The sequence below is a fragment of the Melospiza melodia genome, chromosome 2 (assembly GCF_035770615.1).
Source record: "Melospiza melodia melodia isolate bMelMel2 chromosome 2, bMelMel2.pri, whole genome shotgun sequence".
In the NCBI taxonomy this organism is placed as follows: Eukaryota; Metazoa; Chordata; class Aves; order Passeriformes; family Passerellidae; genus Melospiza; species Melospiza melodia.
In genome coordinates this window covers 112,184,714-112,206,666 of record NC_086195.1, presented here as the reverse complement: position 1 = coordinate 112,206,666, position 21,953 = coordinate 112,184,714, and the positions used below count along the sequence as shown (strand labels likewise).

The following is a 21,953-nucleotide window of genomic DNA, read 5'->3' as shown; positions in this document are numbered from 1 at the left end:
AGCAGAAAACTATGCTCCTAGGGTTTTAAAACAGCAATCAGTGGAGAGTAATCTAACAAGAAATGTTTCAAAGGATTTCATTTCCAGGGTTTCATCAACATCACTGACTTGTTTTGGCACCTCTGTATGCTGTTCTGAAGGCTGTGCAGTCAGACTCCTGATGGAATGAATCTTGCTGTGTTTCCTGGAGATAAAAGGAAAATCACATGAAGAGCTATTTCAGTTTTTTTTTCTACAAACAGGAATCAAGAGACATGCTTTTAAAACAAAACCTTTGAATAACAGCTTTCATAAAATTTTGCTTCAAAACAGATTAACATTCGTCCTTTCTGTAAAATTTTAATGTGCTATGTGTTGCAAACATACCACTGTAAGAAAAGGGAGAAGCACTGAAGCAAAAATGGTCTACCAGGTAAACATGAATCATAAGCAATGAGCTACTGGCATGGTCTTTGTAGCACTTTGGCCATTACTTTCAGCTCACCATGAACATGATCAGTTCAGACAGAACTGCTCTGGCAAGCTAGAAGACTTTCAGTTTCCCTTGAGCTTGGCTGTACTTTTTCTTATGTTCAGTTTTACTCTGAGCTGAATATGTCTGTTCACACACATTAACCACATCCCAACAAAGAGGGGGCAAATCAAACTGGGAGAAGTTACCTGTGACAGCAGGATGTTCATTGCTGAAAAACAGATTGAAGACTACTGATTTTAAGTGAACTGTAAGTTATGAAACTTTTGCCAAAACATGCAGGACCACGGGATATTACACATGTGATAAACAGTCAAACCAGCATAAAAGGATTTTTTTTTCCTTGGGCTGGTGCCAAGATCTCAGACTATAACTAACTGGAAATCATGACTTTTCTTGGATTTCACATATTGGCATAATAAATTTATTTCCTCTCACCTTTCAAACTGCACTTTTTTGTGCCCTCCTTCCTTAACATAGTCAAGAACTTGCTTCTGGGTCCGACCACTGGAAGAAAACCAGAGTTAAAGTACTTAATACAATATAACACCTGGTCATCATAACCATGTATTTGGCTTGCATATTAAGTCACAGCAACCAGAAAAGTATTTGGCACTATCAGCAGAAACTCATGCTAAGATCATACAGAAGGGGACTTGGTCAGATACACACAGAGTTTTACCATTTCGCATGTTACTTGCCTCTTTTTTTTGCTATGAAGCTACTTTTTGAAGCCATTTCAGAACTGCTTCAATTCAGCTTTTTGGACCCTATAGGGTACTAGATCACTACAATGGAAAGGGAAGCAGGGGTTAAGCTTTCCTTTAATGAATTAATATATTATTGAATCCTTTTTAGTCAAATACCAGCCTGATCTGGTATTAGTAAACCCTGGAAACAAGATAAAACCCCTGACATCTACTTCATTCCTTGGTTGCTACTACAAAACACACCTTTTGCAAAGATTTAGGCTGGAAATCCCTTTCTACCCTTCTGCAACAGGTCACAAGGTAGTGAGAAAGCCCAGCACTGTCTATTGTGCAAAGCTATAAACTCCAAAGCAAACTGAAAGCAGCACAGGAAACCCACACCTCAAGAATGCTCAACTGAGAGCCAAATTCTTCCAATTCATTAGAGGCTTTCAGGGACTGGAAAAGGTTATTGAATGTAGTAACAGAGATCACAGGGAGTGGAGGACGTAGCCAAAACCTTCTTTCCAAAGCCTGAGGTAAGTTGAATGCACCTACAGTTCTTCATTTACTTCAGGCAGAAACTTAACAAGTTATAGTTTGTTTACCCAACATAGGTCCTTCCATGATAATTTACCTTGCAGGCAGCAAACAAAGTGTAAAGAGAGTCAGAATGGCTGTATATACACTGTGTTCTTATGCAAGGCATCTAGAGTGCATCATTCATCTCGGCAAAGAGCGCTTCTGGCTGTACAGCTTGTATCAGCTTCACAAACAAAATAAACTGTATGAATAAAAGGATTTCCCCCTGGCATACACAATGCAATATCTACAATAATGCTTCTGCCAGTGTAATGAAAAAAAAAAAAAAAACCAAAACAATAACTCAACTATTGAAAGCTTTCCTACAGGTCCAACAATATCACAGGTATACCTGGTCTTAGCAGAGGTGGTCATGTCAGGTCAATCCTTTGTGAGCATAAAGCCATTGCTTTGAACTACACAAATATGGGTTTATCACAGGCACATGCAACAATCTCTACTCTGATACATAGGAAAGACCCCATCCTAGGAGCAGAGGATTCAAAGAATTCCCAAAAATTGCTAGCTAGTGTTACTGAGGACACAGGTGAATTTTCTTGTGCAAAACCAGCCAAACCCTATACACTTTATATCTTACCTTCAGAAAGCTACTTTGAAACAGCTGCTACAAAATTAATGCAGGATTTTCCCCTACAGTGTTCTTTGCACAATTCTGGCTGAGAAGATGCAGGGGAAAATATAAAGGAGCAAACCACAAAGTAAAAAAGGTGAGCTGAAAATAACAGGTTTAATCTCAGACCATTATGGATGTGATTTTGAAATGGAGAGGCAACAAAGGTGGAAAGAATGCATGTCTTACCTGAACCTAAATGAAGAACCTCTAGAAAAAAGAACAGGTTTAGGCTTTGGTTTAGGTTCCTCAAAAAGCCTGAAAAAGGCATGATGCTCCACACAGATCTTCCAGAAAGACTTGCAAAAATCTCGACTGGCCATAAGGAATTCCAGGGTGTCCTGGAATGAACTCTGAAAATTGGGATAGCATTTGCAATGTAAGCTGGGCAGCAACACAGATTAGAGAAATGCATTGACAAATTAGAAGCTATGCTAAAAAAAAGAAAAAAGAATAAAGAAAAAAAACCCCAAAAGCTTCTTCCCAACTTACTGGCTTTCAGGCTTAACAGGCCCTATCCTTCTAACATTGAGACATTGCTGGTCTGCCTGTCAGTATCAAAGCTATTGCTCAAACTTCCTTTCATTGGCCAATATGACAGAGATAAAGCAGTGGTTTGAATGTTAATGAGAAGAAGTTGATTACATGCTATACCTTAAGAATTGTTGATATAGTACCAGAGCTGCAACCAGAAGATGACTCTGGGACATTCTATTATGATCGACTCAGCTTACATGTCCTTTGCCAGGACTGCTCACCTGAGATGCCAGGCTGATGTGCACAATACCAACAGTCAACATAAGCAATTAAAATATTCATGAGCTGATAAAAACCACGTGTGATCTGTGAGTAGAAATTTACCAAATAACCTTCTGTCAAGTTTATCAACTCCTGCCAAGGACTTACATTCACATCAGGCCGTAGTTTGATAAGAAAACGTTTCCTCTTGAAGCTCAGCTTCCGAACCTTAGCCCAGTTGAAGGCATTGATCTTGGTGTGACCCTACAGAGAACAAAGCCAGCTGGGTTTAATCATTCCAGATCCAAATGGAAAAATCTAAACCACTAAAGAAGCTTGTCATAAATTAATCATATGTTCACTTAACTTGAAATGATGAAATTCTTATAACTCATCCTCTGACAATGCAAACCATAAACATCTGGTGCAATGACTGAAGGCAGGCACTTAGGGTTAAACTCTTGCAATACAGGACTAGTTTCTGTGGAAATATCCAACCCAGTATTATTGCATAAGACAGGGTGGACCAGATTTTGCTATCTTGTGCTACTATGCAGACTCAAGATTTTCTGTGGACTAAATCACCTTCCAAAGGTGCCTCACTCTATTTCCACCAGTGACAGAGAATGCAGGGAATCCAGACACATCACCTCACTTTGACAAAGTAGATTTTCTCCCTCTTTTTATGTCTGCAGGGCAAAATAAATATCTCTTTAAATACTGCTTAAATCTGGGGGAAAAAAACTGCAGGTTTTGTATTGGAAGTACAAAACACTGCATATTTTGAGCTTTTATAAGGACCACCAGAAGCAAAAGCAATTCAAACAAATTATCTGTCTCTGAAGAGCCACAAAATGATTTTCTGGGAAAACGCAACCAATACCATAAGCAAACAGCAAGAAGGAAATTATAATACTCCAACTCCCAGCCACTACATATTAGCCCCTACCCTCCAGATGTTTCATTTTTAATCTATGTCAGCAGGTATTGGAGGTGCTATGTTAAAATATTCGCTAAAGCAGTTTGTTCAATGAAGACTTCAATGCAAACATTCCTAGAACACAGCACAGAAGTTTCAGAGAACTACTACAGGATTGCTAAAAGCAGAAACCCACGTTGATTTGGGCACCACCACCAGACAGCTGTAGGAGTAATGACAGTGTAATGATCTCTGCTAAGTCAACCAGCTGTCTAAGAATCACATAATTAATCTCCTTAAAATAATCAGCAGCACTGACACTGATTTCTAAATAAATGGCAGACTTTAAAGTAAGTCTGACTACAGCTTATGCCATTTGTGAGTGAACTTTTATTTTCATTGGGGCCATTCTAATGAGATCCTCATATTTCAATTTCTATCAGTTACAACCAAAATAAAAATAAGAACTTAGCTCTTGACCTATGAAGTGGTTGAAGGAAGCCCTAAGCCTACTGACAGACTCCAATTGCTGAGCAGACTCCAGCAGGTCAGAGCCCGAATTCCTTTTAAGCATTCAGTCTTGGAGCTTCACCTAGTAAAATTTCCAAGTTTTTCAGAAACTTTAAAAACAAAACAAAACTGTTTTGAAAGTCCCAAACACATTAGGCTAGTAGACATGACTTCAGACCTTGTCAAATCAAGCCTTGGGCCATCAACCTGCAGCTACACCTCACAGCAGGATCTCAGCTGCGTGCTGGGACTCTGAGGTCCGTGCTGCTCTCTGTGGACACACACCTTCACCTTGAAGACAGCCTTAATTTACAAGGCTTGGCAGTTCATTAATTGAGCTGACGAAAATGCTGTGGGGGAGCAGGGGAAGGGCCTGAGCACACATTTGCTTGAGTTATGTGCATTTCTAACAATGTCCTAGTGTTCTCATGTTTCAACCTAAGCTTCAGTTTTGGGGTTCTACTACCAACTCAATTAGTTGATCAGGGATCTTTTTAATTTGCTGCCTTTTTTTGGCTGTTTGCTTGGCTGGGTATTTTTAAATCTTGGAGTATTTGGGTCAGACACTCCTGGGCTTGTTTGTTGCTGTTATTTTCCTTATGAAAGGACTCAAAGTATTTTGTAAGGCTGAAAATAGTAGTATTTTAATTGTAGTAAAACAGTTAAAATGAATAGTCTTTTTGACAATTGTAAAAAGGGATATTTTAAAGAACAGCTTACTTACTGTTTTTAGCACAGAGTCAGGTAAGCATCTAAAGTGAAAGCAGCTGACACCAGCTGACTACCTGTAGCTTCACAATTGTAAAAGCCAAATTTGTTATTTACGTAAGAGGAACTGCAGAATGAGAATTTGACAAATTTACTAATGATGCTTCATGAATATGTACTAGAGTGACTGCAGTAGGAAAGGAGAGGAAAAAAATAGAAGGAAAACAGTTTGGATCTTTAAAGGAAAGAAGTAAGATCCACGGATTTGGCAAAGATACAATGGCCAAGGCTGGTCAAGAAAACTGTAAAAACTTTGAAGAAGTAACACTACAGAGAGCTTATATTTACTGCCTTCATCCTTCTGCATGGACTCCAGCTGCCTGTTGTTTTACTTGTCTCTGCTTCTCACCCTTTTAACAAGCATCAGCCCTGCAAGACCTTCCTGCTCCTACACGTAGGAAAAGTCAGCATGACCAACCTGCAAATTGTGAGCCACAGCTCAGTCTGCATCTTGAACAGCACATTGTGGATGCAGATGGAGCTCCACACTGTGCATTCATATAAGGTAGGAGGCCCTGGAAGCAAAGGACCCAATGCAGCTGTAACCGGTTTAAGATAATTCTTACAAAAATTTTGGAAGTTCCTGTATTTTCCCAACTGAATACTTGTAGACATGGCTGAGTTCCTGAATTCTTACCGCTGTCAGAAATCTCTCTGCCTTATGAAGTAAGGCATACAAAATCAGGCTCTAACCTGAAATACCAGAATGCCTGTGTTGGCAACAGCCAGGTTGATTTTTGTCCCCTCCCTGTCCTTGGCTGGGTGCAGGCGTATCCCGTACATCTCCAGCCGACGGGCAATCTCCAAGAGCTGGAAGTCAGACTCTGCTGGTGTCTGTCCCCTAGAGAAAGAAAACAGGGAACACTCACAAGCTTGTCACACCTTTTAATAGAGATCAAGAGGTCCTCCAGAGAACAAAGAGACATTTGATCAAAGAGACTGAAAACTGTCAGAGGTGTAATATCTGTGTGGTTTTTCTACATCCCCAGACTTTTATCAGCTAGAACAACAACTTACTCTAAATAAATATCAAAGAATACACAGATTTTACAGTCTATTATAAATTTTGATTGCTCCAATTCTGAGACACCTGATACAGATAGATTTTAAACCATTAGCTCTAACAGAATTTACTACCTCTCTTTGTTTTTTCCACTAGAAGACATGACATATTCCTAAAAAAATAATTAATGGAAGCATGTAATGATGCTATTCACTGTAAAAGTGATTGTAATACCAAAATGAAGTAAAACAGAAGGCATGAAAACCCTACCATAAATGTTGTGAAGCCATAAGTACTGCCATCATTAATTGTGATGAAATTATGCAAAGCTTTGATTTGACTGCCATAGAAATCACTACCACTCATCTATTACTCAACCTAGCTCAAAAATGAAACTGTTCACATCTTGAAGTGATCTTGACAGCTAAAACAGTACTTTTCTAAGCCTTATTGGTACTTCTGTTCACCATCTTGCTAGTACAGGCTTTTTTTCCAGACATTAGGATACCAATTTGCATCATTATCTTGAATTCTCTTCCCCCATGATTCTGCAAGTACTCCGTGCTTTTCCTAAAACTACCACTAAACCCCTTCTTCAACCGATCTCAAAACACAGCATGGAAAGGTTGAAAGGCAACATTCAGTGTCCTTGAAACCAAAAGACTACTGTCAGAAGTGCCTGACTGATCAGTTGTGATTTGCAATCATACCTGCATGCACAAAATCAGCAGTAAAGCATTTTGTATGAAATAGACTGTAAAATAACAGCACGCTTGAATGAATATCGAATCAACTGTGCTTTAAACATCTTGTTATGATGATGGGAAAAAGGCAGGAGTAACCTTCAGAAGGTTCATAGGCTTTAACAGTTTTTGAGAAGCAACCTTTGAGAAACTCAGAGGTCCAAAGCTCTTTTGTACTTCAGATCTAGCATATACTTACCACTACAACTACTCTACAGGGAAAGAAGGCCAATAACAAAACCAAAAAAGTCTTACATGTGGTTACGGTGAAATTCCATGATTTTGTCTTCTAGTGCTTCTTGATGAGGTATATACTTGTTCTTCGCTAAGTGTTCACGATCTATGGTTTCATCAAAATCCCCAATCTCAGCTGTGGAGAATTTCAAGAGGAGTCTATTAAAGCACCATATTACATCTGAATAATCCGGTCAATCCAGAAGCCCCTGACAGCTGGGAGGAGGGCAGAGAAGCAAACATAGTTTCTTGCAACCTGTGCCATGGTTTTATACATGCATTCAGATTCCCAGTACATTATCTTCCACACATTACTCTCTTCTCCTCTGTGTTAGTATTTGATGTGTGAGAGGAAACCCCAGGATTTCTCCCATCTACCACAACTAAGTAAGTTGTTGCATTAGAGCTGAAGAGATGAAGCCATCAGTGCTACCTTGGCTTGTGTGGGGGATAAGGGCAGGGCTAACAGGGAGGGCAGCACTAACTGAGCAGAACTCATCCATCTCTCTCACACTCTCTCATGGTGCTCAGGTGCCTCTCCATGGAGCAGCCAAGCACTAGCTTCCTCTCCAGGCCTATGCTCCAAATGGTAACCTTTGAGAGAAAGTCAGAAAGATGGTTCTGTTTGCTTGTTTGAACACTAGCTTGTAATCCACCTCATGAGATTTTGAAACATTTGTCTTCCTCTAATTCTGCAGCAGTTTGAGACACATTCTGTCGCCCTCCTCCTCAAAGCTGCTCCCATCTGCTGCAGTTATTCAACACTGTATGGCACACCCACCTTCCATTTTGCAGTCCATTCAGTGAAATTTCCTTTTTTTGGCAGGTGTGGGGGTGAGGGGCAGGCAATCTATCTGTGGGTGCCAAATTACTATCTTGTTGCCTGCTATTCTTGGAATGTCTCTGAAAAATACTGCTATTAGTTTTTTCACGGAACAGGCATAGCAGCTTCTGCCTGCAAACCTGATGGAGTAATAGCAACATTGCTGCAACAAAGGCTGCTACCTTGGTAACGCCAGGGAAATTAAAATGCAGTGCCCTCAAATTAAAAGCAGGATGCAGTCAGACACACTGTTGCACAGCTGACCCAGGATATGACAGACCCATGCTCAGATACACCTGCTTCACCCATGTAAATGAACCCTTGATCCAGTTCTGCTCAAACTAAGTCTGTTCAGAAAAAGGAAAGGCTTCAGATCACATTTACAACACTGTATTTCTGAGAATCTGGGATCAGATGTACCTTAAATGCACAGGGGAAGCAATAGCCTGTGCAGGCACTGAAAATGAGGAACCAAAGCATCTGTGAATGACAGAACAGTAGCTTTTTTGACCCAAACTGCCTGCAGACACATGATGACATTTTTTACTTTGAAGGTCAGAGGTGGAAAAGAGTTGAAAACTGACACTGTCTGAATTACACCCCCTCATTCACCCCATCTGCTCTCAATCATTCCTTAAAATGGTAGAAATACTACACAACCTTTGAGAATTTCCTTTTTAAAAACTGTCCCATTGGTCCCCATCTCAGAAACAGCTCTCTGCTTCCAGTTTTACTCATCCCAGTCTCAAAAATCTTCAGGGTGTGTTTTTAATCCTACCTCAAATAAACGGCAAGTTTCTGTTCTTTAATGAAGCTATAAGCCCACCTAAGTTTGCAACACCTCAAATAATATGGGCCTGGACTCTTCAAAAAGCATTTCAAAACCCCCTATGTCTGTGTACACAGATGAGCTTAACACACCTCCTGTAGGGCTTTCTTCAGAGTCAACACTACAGAAGACAAGTTCTTCAACTCTACATTATTTTTAAAATGTTCTCATTTTTCAACTACTAATCCTTTGTCAAAATTGTTTTCCTGGCTTTCAAGTTACTTCTGAATTTGTTCTCTCTGACCGCGTACTCAACAAGCTTTTATTTACCACTTACTCTCCTTTTCCACCTTGAATAACTTTCTAGTAGCACTCCATTGAGAATGAGAGGAAATTATATTGCAAATATTGTCAGCCTCACACGTAACTATTCTTAAAAATCTTTTCATGTGATTTGGCCAGATTTATTTACACTGCTGATGTTTTTTCTCTCACCTGGCAAGTGCATTACACCATGCTGTATTCTGCCTGCATTAGCACTTCTGATACATCTAATGCTTTGTATTTCAGCTCTTTTCCACTTATGACAGAATTATAGAATTGCTTCCTTTGGAAATGACCTCTAAGACCACCAAGTCCAACTGCTAACCCAGCACTGCCAAGTCCACCAGTAACCATGACCCCAAGTGCCACATCTACATGTCTCTTCACCTCCAGGGATGGTGACTCTACCACTTCCTGGAGAAGCCGATTCCAATGCTTACATTTCTTATTTCCGTGAAGAAATTTTTCCTAGTATCCAACCTAAAGCTTCCCTGGCACAACTTGAGGCATTTTCCTCTTGTCCTGTCACTTGTTACCTGGGGAAGAGGGTGACCTCCACCTGGCTACAACCTCCTGTCAGGCAATTGTAGAGAACAATAAGGCCCCCCCACAACCATCTTTTTCTCCAGGCTAAACCACCTCAGCTCCCTCAGCTACTCCTAATAAGACCTTTGCTCCAGAACCTTCCCCAGCTTCCTTCCCCTTGTCTGGACACACTCTAGCACCTGAATGTCTTTCTGAGGAACACAAAACTGGACACAGGAGGCCTCACCAATGCTGAGTACAGGGGGACAGACATTGACAGCCCTGGTCCTGCTGGCCACACTGTCCAGGGTGACACTGGCCTTCCTGGCAACCTGGGCACACTCTGGCTCATGGTCAGTCCATCTTCATACCTCACACACTCACTGTAGTGCATTGTTTGCAGTATCCAAGTGTCCTCTCACTTCTATCACTTTTCACAATGCTTTTAAGGTGGCTTTAAATTGAATGTTTCAAATAAAAAAAATCATTCTGTAATATACATGCTAATTTAGCAGAAACCTATTTGCTGTCATATTGTGATTTTATGATAAGTAACAGTATATAACATTGACATAAGTTTACACACATAATATATGGGCCTCCTGGAATCAGATATTCCCCATGGAAACCACTCACTGGCACAGCATTAGTAAGACATACAATAACTAACCTGCATTCTCAATCTTTCCTTTTTGATACCATTACTCTTATCATCTGTTCACTCTGATTTTTATTGCAGACAAATACATAATATTTCTTTTGCTATTGGAAAAAAAAGCTAGAGATAAAATAAATAAAGACAGCCATGCAAGTAAGATACAGCTATAGAATCTTACCAGAGAAAATTTTCACAGAAAAATGTTCATGAGACACAAGATGGACAAATAAAAAGGACAATTGCAAACTTCTAGCAGAGTCTTCTAGCAAATATGATCATAAATCAGTATCTCAAATGAAGAGAGACACATGCATTAGGGTGTCTGCTCCTCAGCATCTTTCTTTGGTGCACAGATATTTATTATGAAAACTCAGCCTCCTAGAATGCTGAGACTCAATTTCCCCAAATGATCAATATTTTTTTAATCGCCTGATATTAAAGAGAGTTAGAACTAGCTTAACTGAGAAAAGAAATACAGCTGGATTGCTGAACACTGTAGCAGGAAAAAACAAGAGACAAAAATCTCACTAGTCAAGGATTTTATTTTTTTAAGTCTGTGCTGCCAAAATACTCCAATTTAAAATGGTATGAGGACTACAGAATTTCACAGCATCTTACTGCTACTCAGTCCCACTGGTCAATGATGACCACAGCAAACAGAACTACAAAATACCTGCCTTTCCAACAGCAATTGATGAGAAACTGCCCTAACACTCTAACAGAGTATGGCAAAGAATCATGAGATTTATCTGCTCACCTCCAAAGAGCTTCCAAATGTCTTTGCTGACTGCACTTTCCATACAATAGCACTTCAGTGCAAGTACACAAGATGGAATAGTACAAGGACCATGCAAAACAATGTCTATTACAACCATTATACTTGCTGCTAAGTGGTTTTTCCTAATGTTATTTTCAAGATGAGTATCCATAAAGTCTTGAAAGGGAAAACATATACCGTCTTTCAAGTGATGTGGAAGCCAAAAGAAGCTCTGATGTCATGAACAAAATTAATGTATGATTCTACTGGACAGTGTTATTGTGCATACTTTGCAATTAAAAAAAAAAAAAAAAAAGGCTTCAAATCTATTGTTTTCTTTTCTTCCCTATCAGTTTCCTCTTAGGACTGTGATTTAGTCTGGCATTCTAAGCATGTTTATTTAGAACATTCTCCAGACAGCATACAGATCTCCAGGAATTTGAATACCCTACTGACATGATGCAAAGTATAATAAAACAGGATTTCAGTAGAATTCAACATGTTTGCCACTGCCCACAAAGTCTACTTTTTAAATGATCTTTGGCAGCCTATCAAATGCTTTGGAATTCAAATCCAGTGACCAGAAATTCTTCTTTTTTTGAAATAGTAAATTATCTGTATTTGAATGCCATTATACAGAGCTACAATAAATTGTCAATATGGCTTAAACCTGCCCCTGCAGCAGCTACAAACAGGTAACCCTGCAAAGCATGTCCAACCAAGCATCCTTTTTATCCATCTGGAAAGAAGAAAAAAGGGAACTTACACTGTACTATATGTGAGATTAGGAGGGCAGTGCTGGTATCATTACATGTTAGCCTTCCCTGTGCCAGGTCCTGCTTCACTTGCAATGCAAATAGGTACCTGCAAAACAAAAGTGAACAAAGAGTCACACAAAGCAGGAGGCAAAGAGGGGAAAGTATCCCAATTCTGGCTTTGACTGCACCTTCCCTTCACACTTTGGAATCTACAGAAGTGATCTGAATTACCTAAGTTATAGGGCAAATAAAGCACAACAGATAGTATATTACTGCCATTAGAGCTGTACGTGGTGGCTGCTTTGAAGAACCAAGATATCTCTCTTTTTCTCTCTTCCTCCCTCCTTTTGGAACCAGAGCAATGAGATATGACAGGGCTAGAAAACATGACAGCTATTCAGTATTCAGCAAGAGATAATGCAGCTGCTTCTAACCATGAAGAAATGACAGATAAACCAGTGATTGAGAGTTATCAGTTGTTTTTTGCAGAATACAAAGTGAACTCTAAACTTCCACCTTGGCACTCACTTGGGAATGAGGCACAAAATCTTGATCAAACTACTCTAGCTAGCTCTGATACCTTTGTGGCCCTAATATCTGCATTGTCCATGTGCCAGCCCTTTCATCATTGTCTCCAAACCACTTCAGCCATGCAGTGCAATTCTACACTGCCAGCTTAAATGCAGAGAAAACAGAAGTCCAAGACATTATTTCATCCTTTAAATTTCTTCTAGCTTCAACAGAAAATTGGCTTAGTTCCACTCAGTATCCAATTTTTTCCCCAAAAAAAGAAGAGCTAGCAATGGGCTAGCTGGTATGAAACCTGAAGTGGGGAGACACATCTGAACAAGCCTTCCAAAGACTACAGCTCCTCTGGAGAACTCATACTAGGATCTCAATAATTTTAATAAGACTAGATTTTAAGAGATTTAGACAAAAGCTGTCATTTGAACAGTGAGTTTCAGAATGAGAATATGTAGCTGCACTAAATGAAAAGGGCAAGCTGATTTGAGGAGTACAGAAAAGTACTTTGTGTGTATGTACTGAAATAATACAGCAGGTATACCTAACATCCTTTTGAAACCTGCAGACATCTGTCTACCCATACAAAGTTCACCCTGGTGGAGGAACATAGCACAAAAATGTTAGAGTCTCTTCTTCTTCAAGTGATGAAGCTGTTCCCCATGGACATGCTTTCACATCCTACACACTGCTATCTATATCTATTCAAGTCCCTTAGCATACATATTTAAAATCTAACCAAAAAAAGTCATTAGGATTAAGAGACACTCCAGGTACAGACAGATATCACCAAAAATTAATTTTCAGTTTACATAGTAAGAAACAGATATGTAGAGTATCTATTCAGAAACAGAAATTAATAATATCTGTTTCATTAATAATATCACATGGCAAGTTTTCATTCATCCCTTTATTCGTTTTACTCTTTCTTTTATCCTTTAGTCTTTGCCAAGTAAATACTCCTTCTTCCTACCCCACATTTCTACTTTTCTCTTTCCAGGCCATCAAGCAATATCTATTTATTTTTTTCTATTCCAATGCTCTATTGCCAAAATAAAAACACTACAAAGATAAACAGTGAACATCACAAAAGTAGACTTGTTCTTTGTAATGCAAGTCATAAGGACACCAGAGCTCTCTGCAAAAGAGGACTTTGTCTTTTGAGAAGATTGAAAATAAAAACTAATAGTGAATATTCTGAATCAGAATGGAAACGTGTAATTAAACGTTAATAATATTGTAGATCAGAAAAAGAGTGAAAAGTTGCAATGAAGAAATACTGCAACAAAGCAATGTTTCTGACCATAAATGAAGGACCTGCTAGTAAAAAAAGAACCTCAATGGGTCCCTCATACACATATTTGCTCGCAGAGAACTAGGAGTTTTTGTGCCAATACATTGTGAAATTCAAAGCTTAAATGAAGTTTTTGAAAAGCATTTAAACATTAGTATTAAGGTCTGCATATGTGTGTATCTTTCTCTACATTCTTATTTTTCATTTTATTCCTTCTCCTTTGCATTTCTCCATCTCCAAAGTCCCACTTCCACCTGTGCAGACCTTTGGCATTTGTGCTGGTTATACAGACAGGGTCCAACGCTGCTGCAAATCAGCAATTCCCATAAAACAGCTCTCTCCCAAATGGGGGTGCACAGTCACACGTGTCCCTTGGAAGACGGGCACCCCAGGGTGCCCATACATTACTTGATCACGCCACACAGAGAACCCTGGTGCCAAATTGACTTTTCTTGGGGTTAGTAAAGCTCTCCCAGGACTCCACATGCAAGGATGCAAAAGACTCCTGCACTTTGCAGAACCTCTCAGCACAGACTGCAGCTGAATCTTAGGGCTTGTTTTTTCAGGTGCATTCAAGGCTGGGACAAATAACACCAAGCTAAAAGCAAGAGGCAGTCATCAGTCCTCACCCAGACATCTCAAATTTCATTTTCTCCCCTCTGTCCATGGGAGATTTAACAAGAAGAAATAGTCACACAGCTACTAACCTTGTCAGTTCCTCCTGCAGCTGAGCATGGTCGGGTGGGAAGAATTTTACCACAAACTTAACAACAACGTGCTTCGGTCCTAGGGAAAAATGGCAAAGGAAGTTAACAAACATCAATAACATGCTGGCCAAATATGCACAATGATGTACAAGGGCTGATTTACATCACCTGCAGTGCATACAGATATGCTAACCTCGCGTCCTTTGTTAGTATGCAGGATATTTGGAAACTGCCCAATAAAATTTACACATAATAAAAGAGAACAGTAACTCGGTCAAGGGCTACTCTGCCAAAACCAAGTATGTTTTTAGCAATTACATCAGCTGATCCAGTAAAATATATGTGTATCTACTTTCCTTGCTTCAGAACAGGAGGGAGCTAAAATACACTCTACTTTTGAAGACCACTAGCAAATTTCCATTTCTGTTTTAAGAACAGCAGATTTGTTCCAATTCTTACAAGTATGACCAGTGACAAAAGGACCAATGCATCCTGTCTTGTGAGAGGGAGAGCTGCCAGAGCATACACTCAGACTAATATGACCAGAAAAACACCTAGAAAAACTGAATCGCAATGGCAAAGCTCCATAAATTAAGAACTTGGCTGATCATTGACAGAGAAAGAAAATAATCAGAACCTTCCCTGTTCACTTCTACTCTTTCCAGAGCTGGTGGCTATTTAAAATTTCCTGTTCTTTCCTACCACCCACTGTAGCTCTCCCCATCCCCACTCTTTCCTCCTCTTGGTCTCCAAACATCCCAGGTTCTGCACCAATCTCCACACAGAGGCAATACATCTACCAGCTCCTTCCCAGTAAAAAAGTCTTCCTGTTGTGCTCCTTCTATTCTGATTCCTGCTACTAGCAGCCAGCAGTGTATGTTCCTTTAGTCCTTCTCTTACTGCACTCTTTTTCTTCACAAAGCTGTTCCCTCCATTCCCTGCATTGCCTCCCCCAGCAACTGACTGAACCCCAGCCTCCCTTGGCGTGGGGTCAGCCTGTTCATGTGCTCATGTGACACAACTTCACAGGTACATCTTTCAAGGACAGGCCAGAATCAGAAAATAATTCCAGCAACACTTAGTGCAGAAGGCTGAGAATATAAAGACTGCAACCGACAGAGTCCCAATTTATTCAAGTACTCTCAGACTGAGGAAGGAAATGTCAACAAGGAAGTACTTACTTCTAATCTGTTTCATAACAGGCTTCAAAAGATCGAGCCACACCTGAAAACAAAAGAAGGTGGTGTTATCATATCCAAACAAGCTACCAGAGGAGCATTTTTAATTGCAATGCCTAGATTGTCAGTCACCTATTTATTCTTTCCAGTGTGGTCATTATGCTTTCCTTAATTATATATGGTGGATTTTCTCTCCAAAATTCTGGGAGATGCTCAGGAAACAGCACTGTGAATGGGCACAGCTTTCAAAGCAGTAGAGATTCAGAGAGCTGGGAAACAGTGAGGAAATCTCCCCCTCACTTGTCCCCAGACACCAACAATCCCAGCACATGTGGTCAGGAGCCATTACTTTTGTGGAAAGAACAACTGAAATGAGGAGTTTAGGAAAAGACAGTCCTATATTGTCACTGAGCTCCAAACGCTGAATGATCTCGAGAAAGGGAAGTGAATAGAGCTGGTGCTTGCCTAAGAGGCTGGGAATGCTGGACAAATGGAGAAATGAGATGGCAGCAGCCTAACCCAATTCCTGGGGGACCCAGGAATCCCAGTGTGAGGTCTGGCCATAAATATGGAGCTCTGTTGCTGAGCCCCATGGAGGTGAAGGAGTCTCCCTCCCATCACCTGCAGGAGTAATATCCTCTCAGTTTACAGGTGTGAGCAGACAACAGGACAAGGCATGGGAGGGAGGAAGCTCACTTTGTAGCTATTGAACACCTTTTCTTTTCTATAAACCTGGGAAATTCAGGCCCAGGCATTTTTAACTGGGGACAGCGTAACTTCTGCATGTAGTTCTCTTGACAGCCCATTTTCCAGGACAGTGTGTGGGTCTTCCCTTCAGCTTCCAAAAGCAAAGCAGTGGGTGGAAATACAGTTTTGAGAGCCTACCCCCCCATCCTGCAGTCTCAAGTCAGAAAGGCTGGGGCAAAATGTTACAGAAAGCCAAGGGACAATCATGCAGAAGATAAAAGCCAGATGATTCACAGGACCTGGAGACAGCTCATAGTCCTCAGCTGGTAACAACCCATGCCCATGATTTATATTTTGTTATCTCACTAAATTGCCCAGGGCCTCCCTTGAAGACATCTGGAACTTGTGGAAGAATACCCTAGAACTATCACAAAGGTTAAAGCCATTAAAAACCAAATTAATTGAGTGTTCCTCTAGAAAAAGAGTATGTATTAGAATTATTACTTCTTTGACCTTTAGTAATTTTAGATTATGCAGAGACTGAAACATACTGAAAATATCCATTTCCCAAATCACCTGAGAAACCAGACAGGAGCAGGCCTGTATCACTGCTGTAACTGCTCCAATGCCATGTGCCATTTTTATCATTACTAATATGAGGGATTCCAGTTAGCAGAGACCTCACAGCCCTGCTCTTTCCCATGCACTAATGTTACTCAATGGAATTCTTCTTATGTTTCTCAGTTTAGGAAAGTCTTTTTCTTTTGTTTCAGAGGTTAAAGAAACTTGGTTATCCAAGAACAGCAATACAGTTTTTATCACATGTTAAACTGGCCCTGACACACTTTGACACTTGAATCACTTAAAACTGTTTTGTTTCAGAAAGTTCACACGTGCATAATCTGCAACAAAGGTCAGGGACTTTGCCAAGTGTAATGACAGGGGGAAAAGACACCTTGAATATGAAATAACCAATTTACAGGATTAGGAGAATAATGTATTTTACTTGATGCCAAAAAAAACCAAACAAAGCACAAAAACCCCAAACAAACAAACAAACAAACAAACTCACAAAAGACCCACCAAAATAAACCCCAAAAAACCCCTCTCTTCTCCACAGAGGTGGTTTATGGTACAGCATGAGCACACAAGTGCACCATTCCTCTCCCTACTTTACCAGTCATCCTACAAGCAAGTAACAACATCCTTGAACAGACTGCTGGATACTGCAAATGCATGTAGTGAAAAAGGTGGAGCAAAACGTCAATGTCACCACAATGTCATCAAAACCCAAGCAATCAAAACTTCTGCATCATGCATCTCCCACACTGTACCCAAACACCACCAATCTGAGACTGCTTTATAAACTGGAAAGGAAAACTAATGCGATGACTTAATTAAGATGAATGTTTTTCATTTTCCCCAGAACTACAAGGCTAGATTATTTATTTGTTAAACAAAGGCTGGCATTCCACGATGGTGACCAGATTTCAGCAGCTGGAGAACTGAGGCAGACATCAAGTGTGATGAAACTCTGTGAAACCCCAGGCTTGGCGACAGTGCCTCGCTTTTCTGCTTGTCCCAGCAGGAAGTGGAGCGCTCAGACCCTCCACAATCATCTCCCATGCACATCTTGTCTGCTCCAAGCATGGCATGTTTGAATGTACACAGCTCCCAGGCAACTTGACATACCACTGTCAGTATGTCAGATATGAGATCTGGAGCCTTGCATGTTGAAATAAACACAGCCAAATTGTGAATATATGACTTCACATACATATGATTACATCCAAACAAATATGCTCTAAATATTTATTTTTCCTTTTACATTTCCCTCTACAGTGGAAAAGCAACTCATTCTCTTCTGATGATATGAATATAAAATATGCATGTGTGGTTTATTTCTCAGACATACCATTAACTGCAGGGTTTTCTACTTGCACAATGCCTGATTCTACATTATGGCCTTTATGAAACTCAGAAATTTTTAAATCCCATGGGAACATTCACCTCAATTGAATCATATAAACTGGTTACAATAAGTTAAGTGTAAATAATACTGTGAGTGCTGCTCCACATTGAAACAACAATTCATAATCAAATCTTCTTCTTCAGAGTTCCTGTGAGATGCTTTCAGGTGGCTGAAGGCATTAATTCCACTGAATTTCACCATTCTTGGGGCACAGCTGAATAGATATGGGCAAGGTTTGTGGAGCTCCCCGTTTTTCAGAAGCAAAGACTGGACCAACCAGCAAGAACATGGACCGGTGCTCCCCAGGTATTTGGCTGGTACTTCCCTTTGCAAGAGTAGGGGCCAGCTGAGTTTCCATGCTCAATGCATGGATTTTCCTTCAGGTCAAACTGGCATTGTGCTTCAGGGGCTTTGTCCACCTTCCTCTTCCTCAGAGCCCTGCATCCCCCACTGTGATTGTCTGGACATGTTTCCAGCCAGTCAATTCCTGCCACCGTGAGGGCCTCAGGCAGCAGCAGCACCTCAATCTCTCCTGTGTTCTGCTTCAAGCAAATAAACCACTTTGTTTTCACACGAGTGAAAACTGTTAGTTTACTTCAGGTCTCTGAGCAAAATGCAGACAGTCATCTATTTAAAACTTAATGACCTGTGAAGTAGAGAAGGTTGATCAAATGACCTTCTCTGTTTTCTAGAAAACTAAAAAGCAACTGTATATACAAAAGATGTTAGGATTTGTTTCAGTTTTACATACATACATCAATAATGCCAGAATGCCATTATTAACACAGCTACATGGACCCTCTGCTGCAATGGTACAGCACAGTTGCACTGTTGAGAAAAGTTACATTAAGCTCTCAAGTTACCTCAAGCATTAGCCAAGGGTATCTGGCAGAATGCTAACCCTTCCAGTGAACTGTGTTTTATGTAATTCCAGCAGCACACTGTGAAGCAGATCCCTTCTAAAGATTGACATCCATTAAAAAAATAATCCTGTTCAATTATAGTTAGCCTAGAACACTATCACCACTAGCATTCTGTTTTAATGTATATTGTCTAATGTCTGTGCCTGCACTAAGGCATGACAGACAAAATTCCTACTGTTCATCAAGAAATATTGTTCCTTTTGCATATTTTAGCTAGATGAAAAAAACACAGATTTTTTTTTTTAATCAATTGCCCAAAACCATCTCTTCTAGATCATCCAGGCTACTGGTGCAAATTCAACTAACAGGTTAGAAATCCAATGTACGTCAGAATGTACTAGGAAAGCAATCCAGGTAACTAGCACCCGTGCTAGTAGGTTACATGATACGTCTAAAATAAAACAAACTTCACAAAGAAAGTCATTAAAGACTAAGAAGTCATCAGCCTATGGCTTTCTCTGGTACATGATATGGGCAGTGCAATGCTTGAACTGATCTAAGATTCCTGAATGTCAGGACCAGGACACCTGCCTGTACCACACAGCTCCCATCCATCTTTGGGGCTGTCCTTGGATTTGCTTTCCTTTTTATTAACCTTGCAATATTTTATCTATCCCTTTTCTTACCCCTAATGTTTTTCATGAACTCTGTCACAATCACTGCAACTTTTCTATCAGCAGATGAAGTTTATTTCTGCACTCCAAATCAAACAGGACTATAAAATCAAGAGTTGAGGCTCTGTAACAGTCCAGCCTTTGGCTTCTGTACAGCAACTTAGAAAAACAAAACACTTTCCCAACTTGTGCCTGAATTAGCCATTGCTTTCAATGCAGATGAAATCTGACAGGAATAATCAGGTTTTAAAAACATTTCTTCAACTCCACTAGGCAAGAACAATTATTTTTTAGAAGTCCTTTCCCTTTTGAAGACTGAGGATTAAATATATCTTACAAGTAAGGAGCAGAAGGAGAGAAAACAGTGTGCATGCAGATGAAAACCAGCTGAAAATGATCCTTTTACATACCATCATCTTTTTATGATCTGGAAATTCAAGGCCAAAATAGTCGCCTTCAACAAGGTTGAGGTGGTTGCAAACAGCATCATGCAAAACTTTCCCTGGAGCTCTTTGCTGTAAGAAGAAAATAAAGCCTAGGGTTACAAAGATGCTCTTAATTAGTGGCAGAAAAATTATTATGCTAAGAAATTATTCAGCAAACAACACTGCCAAAACTGTTAACAAAACCAGTGGATATTACAATCATACCCAAGGGCAGTGGACAATAATTACACTAGTTTTAAAGCTAAAGACTATATCCATCCATCCATGCATGGCAGCTCCAAATCCATCTTCAGTGCATTTTTATTTTTTGAGGGAAAAGTACTGTGAAATGGAAGAGGGGGACTTGGGATACAGTTTTCTTATGCCTACTGTGGCTTATTCCTGCTGTGAATTTTTATTTTATCCCACGGCCCTTTAAGCAATGTCAGGTGGTGCATGTACATCTGTGTACAACACAGGGAAACCAGGATGTTCTCCTGGCATACAAAACTCCAATGACTGACGGTTTGCTGGATGCTGCTTGATACGCAACAGGCTCAAGCCCTGGGTGCTGACTTCATATGTGCTTATCCCAAGCTGGGAGGCACTGAGGCTGCTCCTGTCTGTGCTACCCTGGCAGAGCTGGCAAGTAATTTGCAGGAGTCAAACACACTGAAAACCTTCTCTCTATAAAGACCAGATGTTCTAGCCCAATATTAGCTCCCAGAGCCACTGCTCTGCTGATTGTAAGGATTCTTTTCATCAGGCCATCCATTAAATCCACACCTGCAGAAAATACTACAAATTACAGTTCACCAGCAAGTCCTCTGCAAAAACCCATCTCTGTATAAAAAGGCCAATCACTGAAATCAAATATTTTTGTTCCTTGGACAAATGCACCTATTTTAACTCAAGAGGCACTGAAACACAGGTCTACACTCACTTCAGAACAAATAATAATCCACTAAATTGCACAAACCCTGCTGTTACAAGAGAACAATCACATCCTGGATTTGCTCTCAACCTATAGACTGGTGCCCTCCCTTTCAGCCCAGTAAATAATAGAGTAGAACGAAACAGTAGTAGCCAAGTGAAGAAAAGACAACTATTACAGGTGGGCAGGCCAGCTCAGAGCTTGAGCCCAGGCCCTGGCATCTCCAGGCACTGCCCAGACCAATAGTTTACTTGAGAGTGGGCAGCTGCTCAATCCCACCCCCTCCCAAAAGCATCATAATACAGTCTGGTCTCTGTTTCACTGGGATACCAAAAAATAAAGACAGGCTTTTCCCAACTAGAGTAATATCCTAGGTGGGAAAAGCATCTTTCCAAAGGTACTTCATCTAACATTCTCTAATATGAACTGTGCAAAGTACATAAGCAGTAGTCAGGCTTACACCAGAGAAACCAAATTGATTATGTTTTTCTAGGGAAAGCACATTTTCTAGGACGTATGTGCTACCAGAGCAGCACTGTCACCCTGGTCACGCAGGACACAATGACTGAACCCTTCAATGCTGGCTGGTTTTGGAAGTCTGAAGGGAAGAGCCAAGCTCACTTCTCCAAAAACTTGCTGAATAGGTTTTTACCCAACATATTCCCAGTGCTTCTGAGAGACCTGAGCCACCAGGAAGCAATATGCATTCAAGCTGTTAACTGTTTGATAGTATTTGGTGTAGCAAACATTAGCCTTGTGAATACTTTAAAAAAAAATTAAAGAACAATCACTGA

The 21,953-nt window shown here is 40.3% G+C and overlaps 1 protein-coding gene across 7 annotated transcripts in view; it reads right to left on the bottom strand.

Annotated features, from left to right (window-relative positions):
* The window catches only part of FARP1 (FERM, ARH/RhoGEF and pleckstrin domain protein 1), a 214,472-nt gene that overhangs the window by 47,757 nt on the left and 144,762 nt on the right, over window positions 1-21,953 (bottom strand). For 5 of the 7 annotated variants that reach the window (XM_063149575.1, XM_063149568.1, XM_063149571.1 and 2 more), the window contains exons 3-12: window positions 20,211-20,315; window positions 15,608-15,650; window positions 14,427-14,505; window positions 11,912-12,009; window positions 7,311-7,425; window positions 6,003-6,150; window positions 3,281-3,376; window positions 2,564-2,727; window positions 911-979; window positions 109-184 (exon numbers count right to left, since the gene is read on the bottom strand). In XM_063149575.1, the coding sequence (XP_063005645.1) occupies window positions 109-184; window positions 911-979; window positions 2,564-2,727; window positions 3,281-3,376; window positions 6,003-6,150; window positions 7,311-7,425; window positions 11,912-12,009; window positions 14,427-14,505; window positions 15,608-15,650; window positions 20,211-20,315 (993 nt within the window). The remainder of the gene's footprint in view (window positions 1-108; window positions 185-910; window positions 980-2,563; window positions 2,728-3,280; window positions 3,377-6,002; window positions 6,151-7,310; window positions 7,426-11,911; window positions 12,010-14,426; window positions 14,506-15,607; window positions 15,651-20,210; window positions 20,316-21,953) is intronic. The other 2 variants (XM_063149572.1, XM_063149573.1) reach the window with 1 other exon arrangement.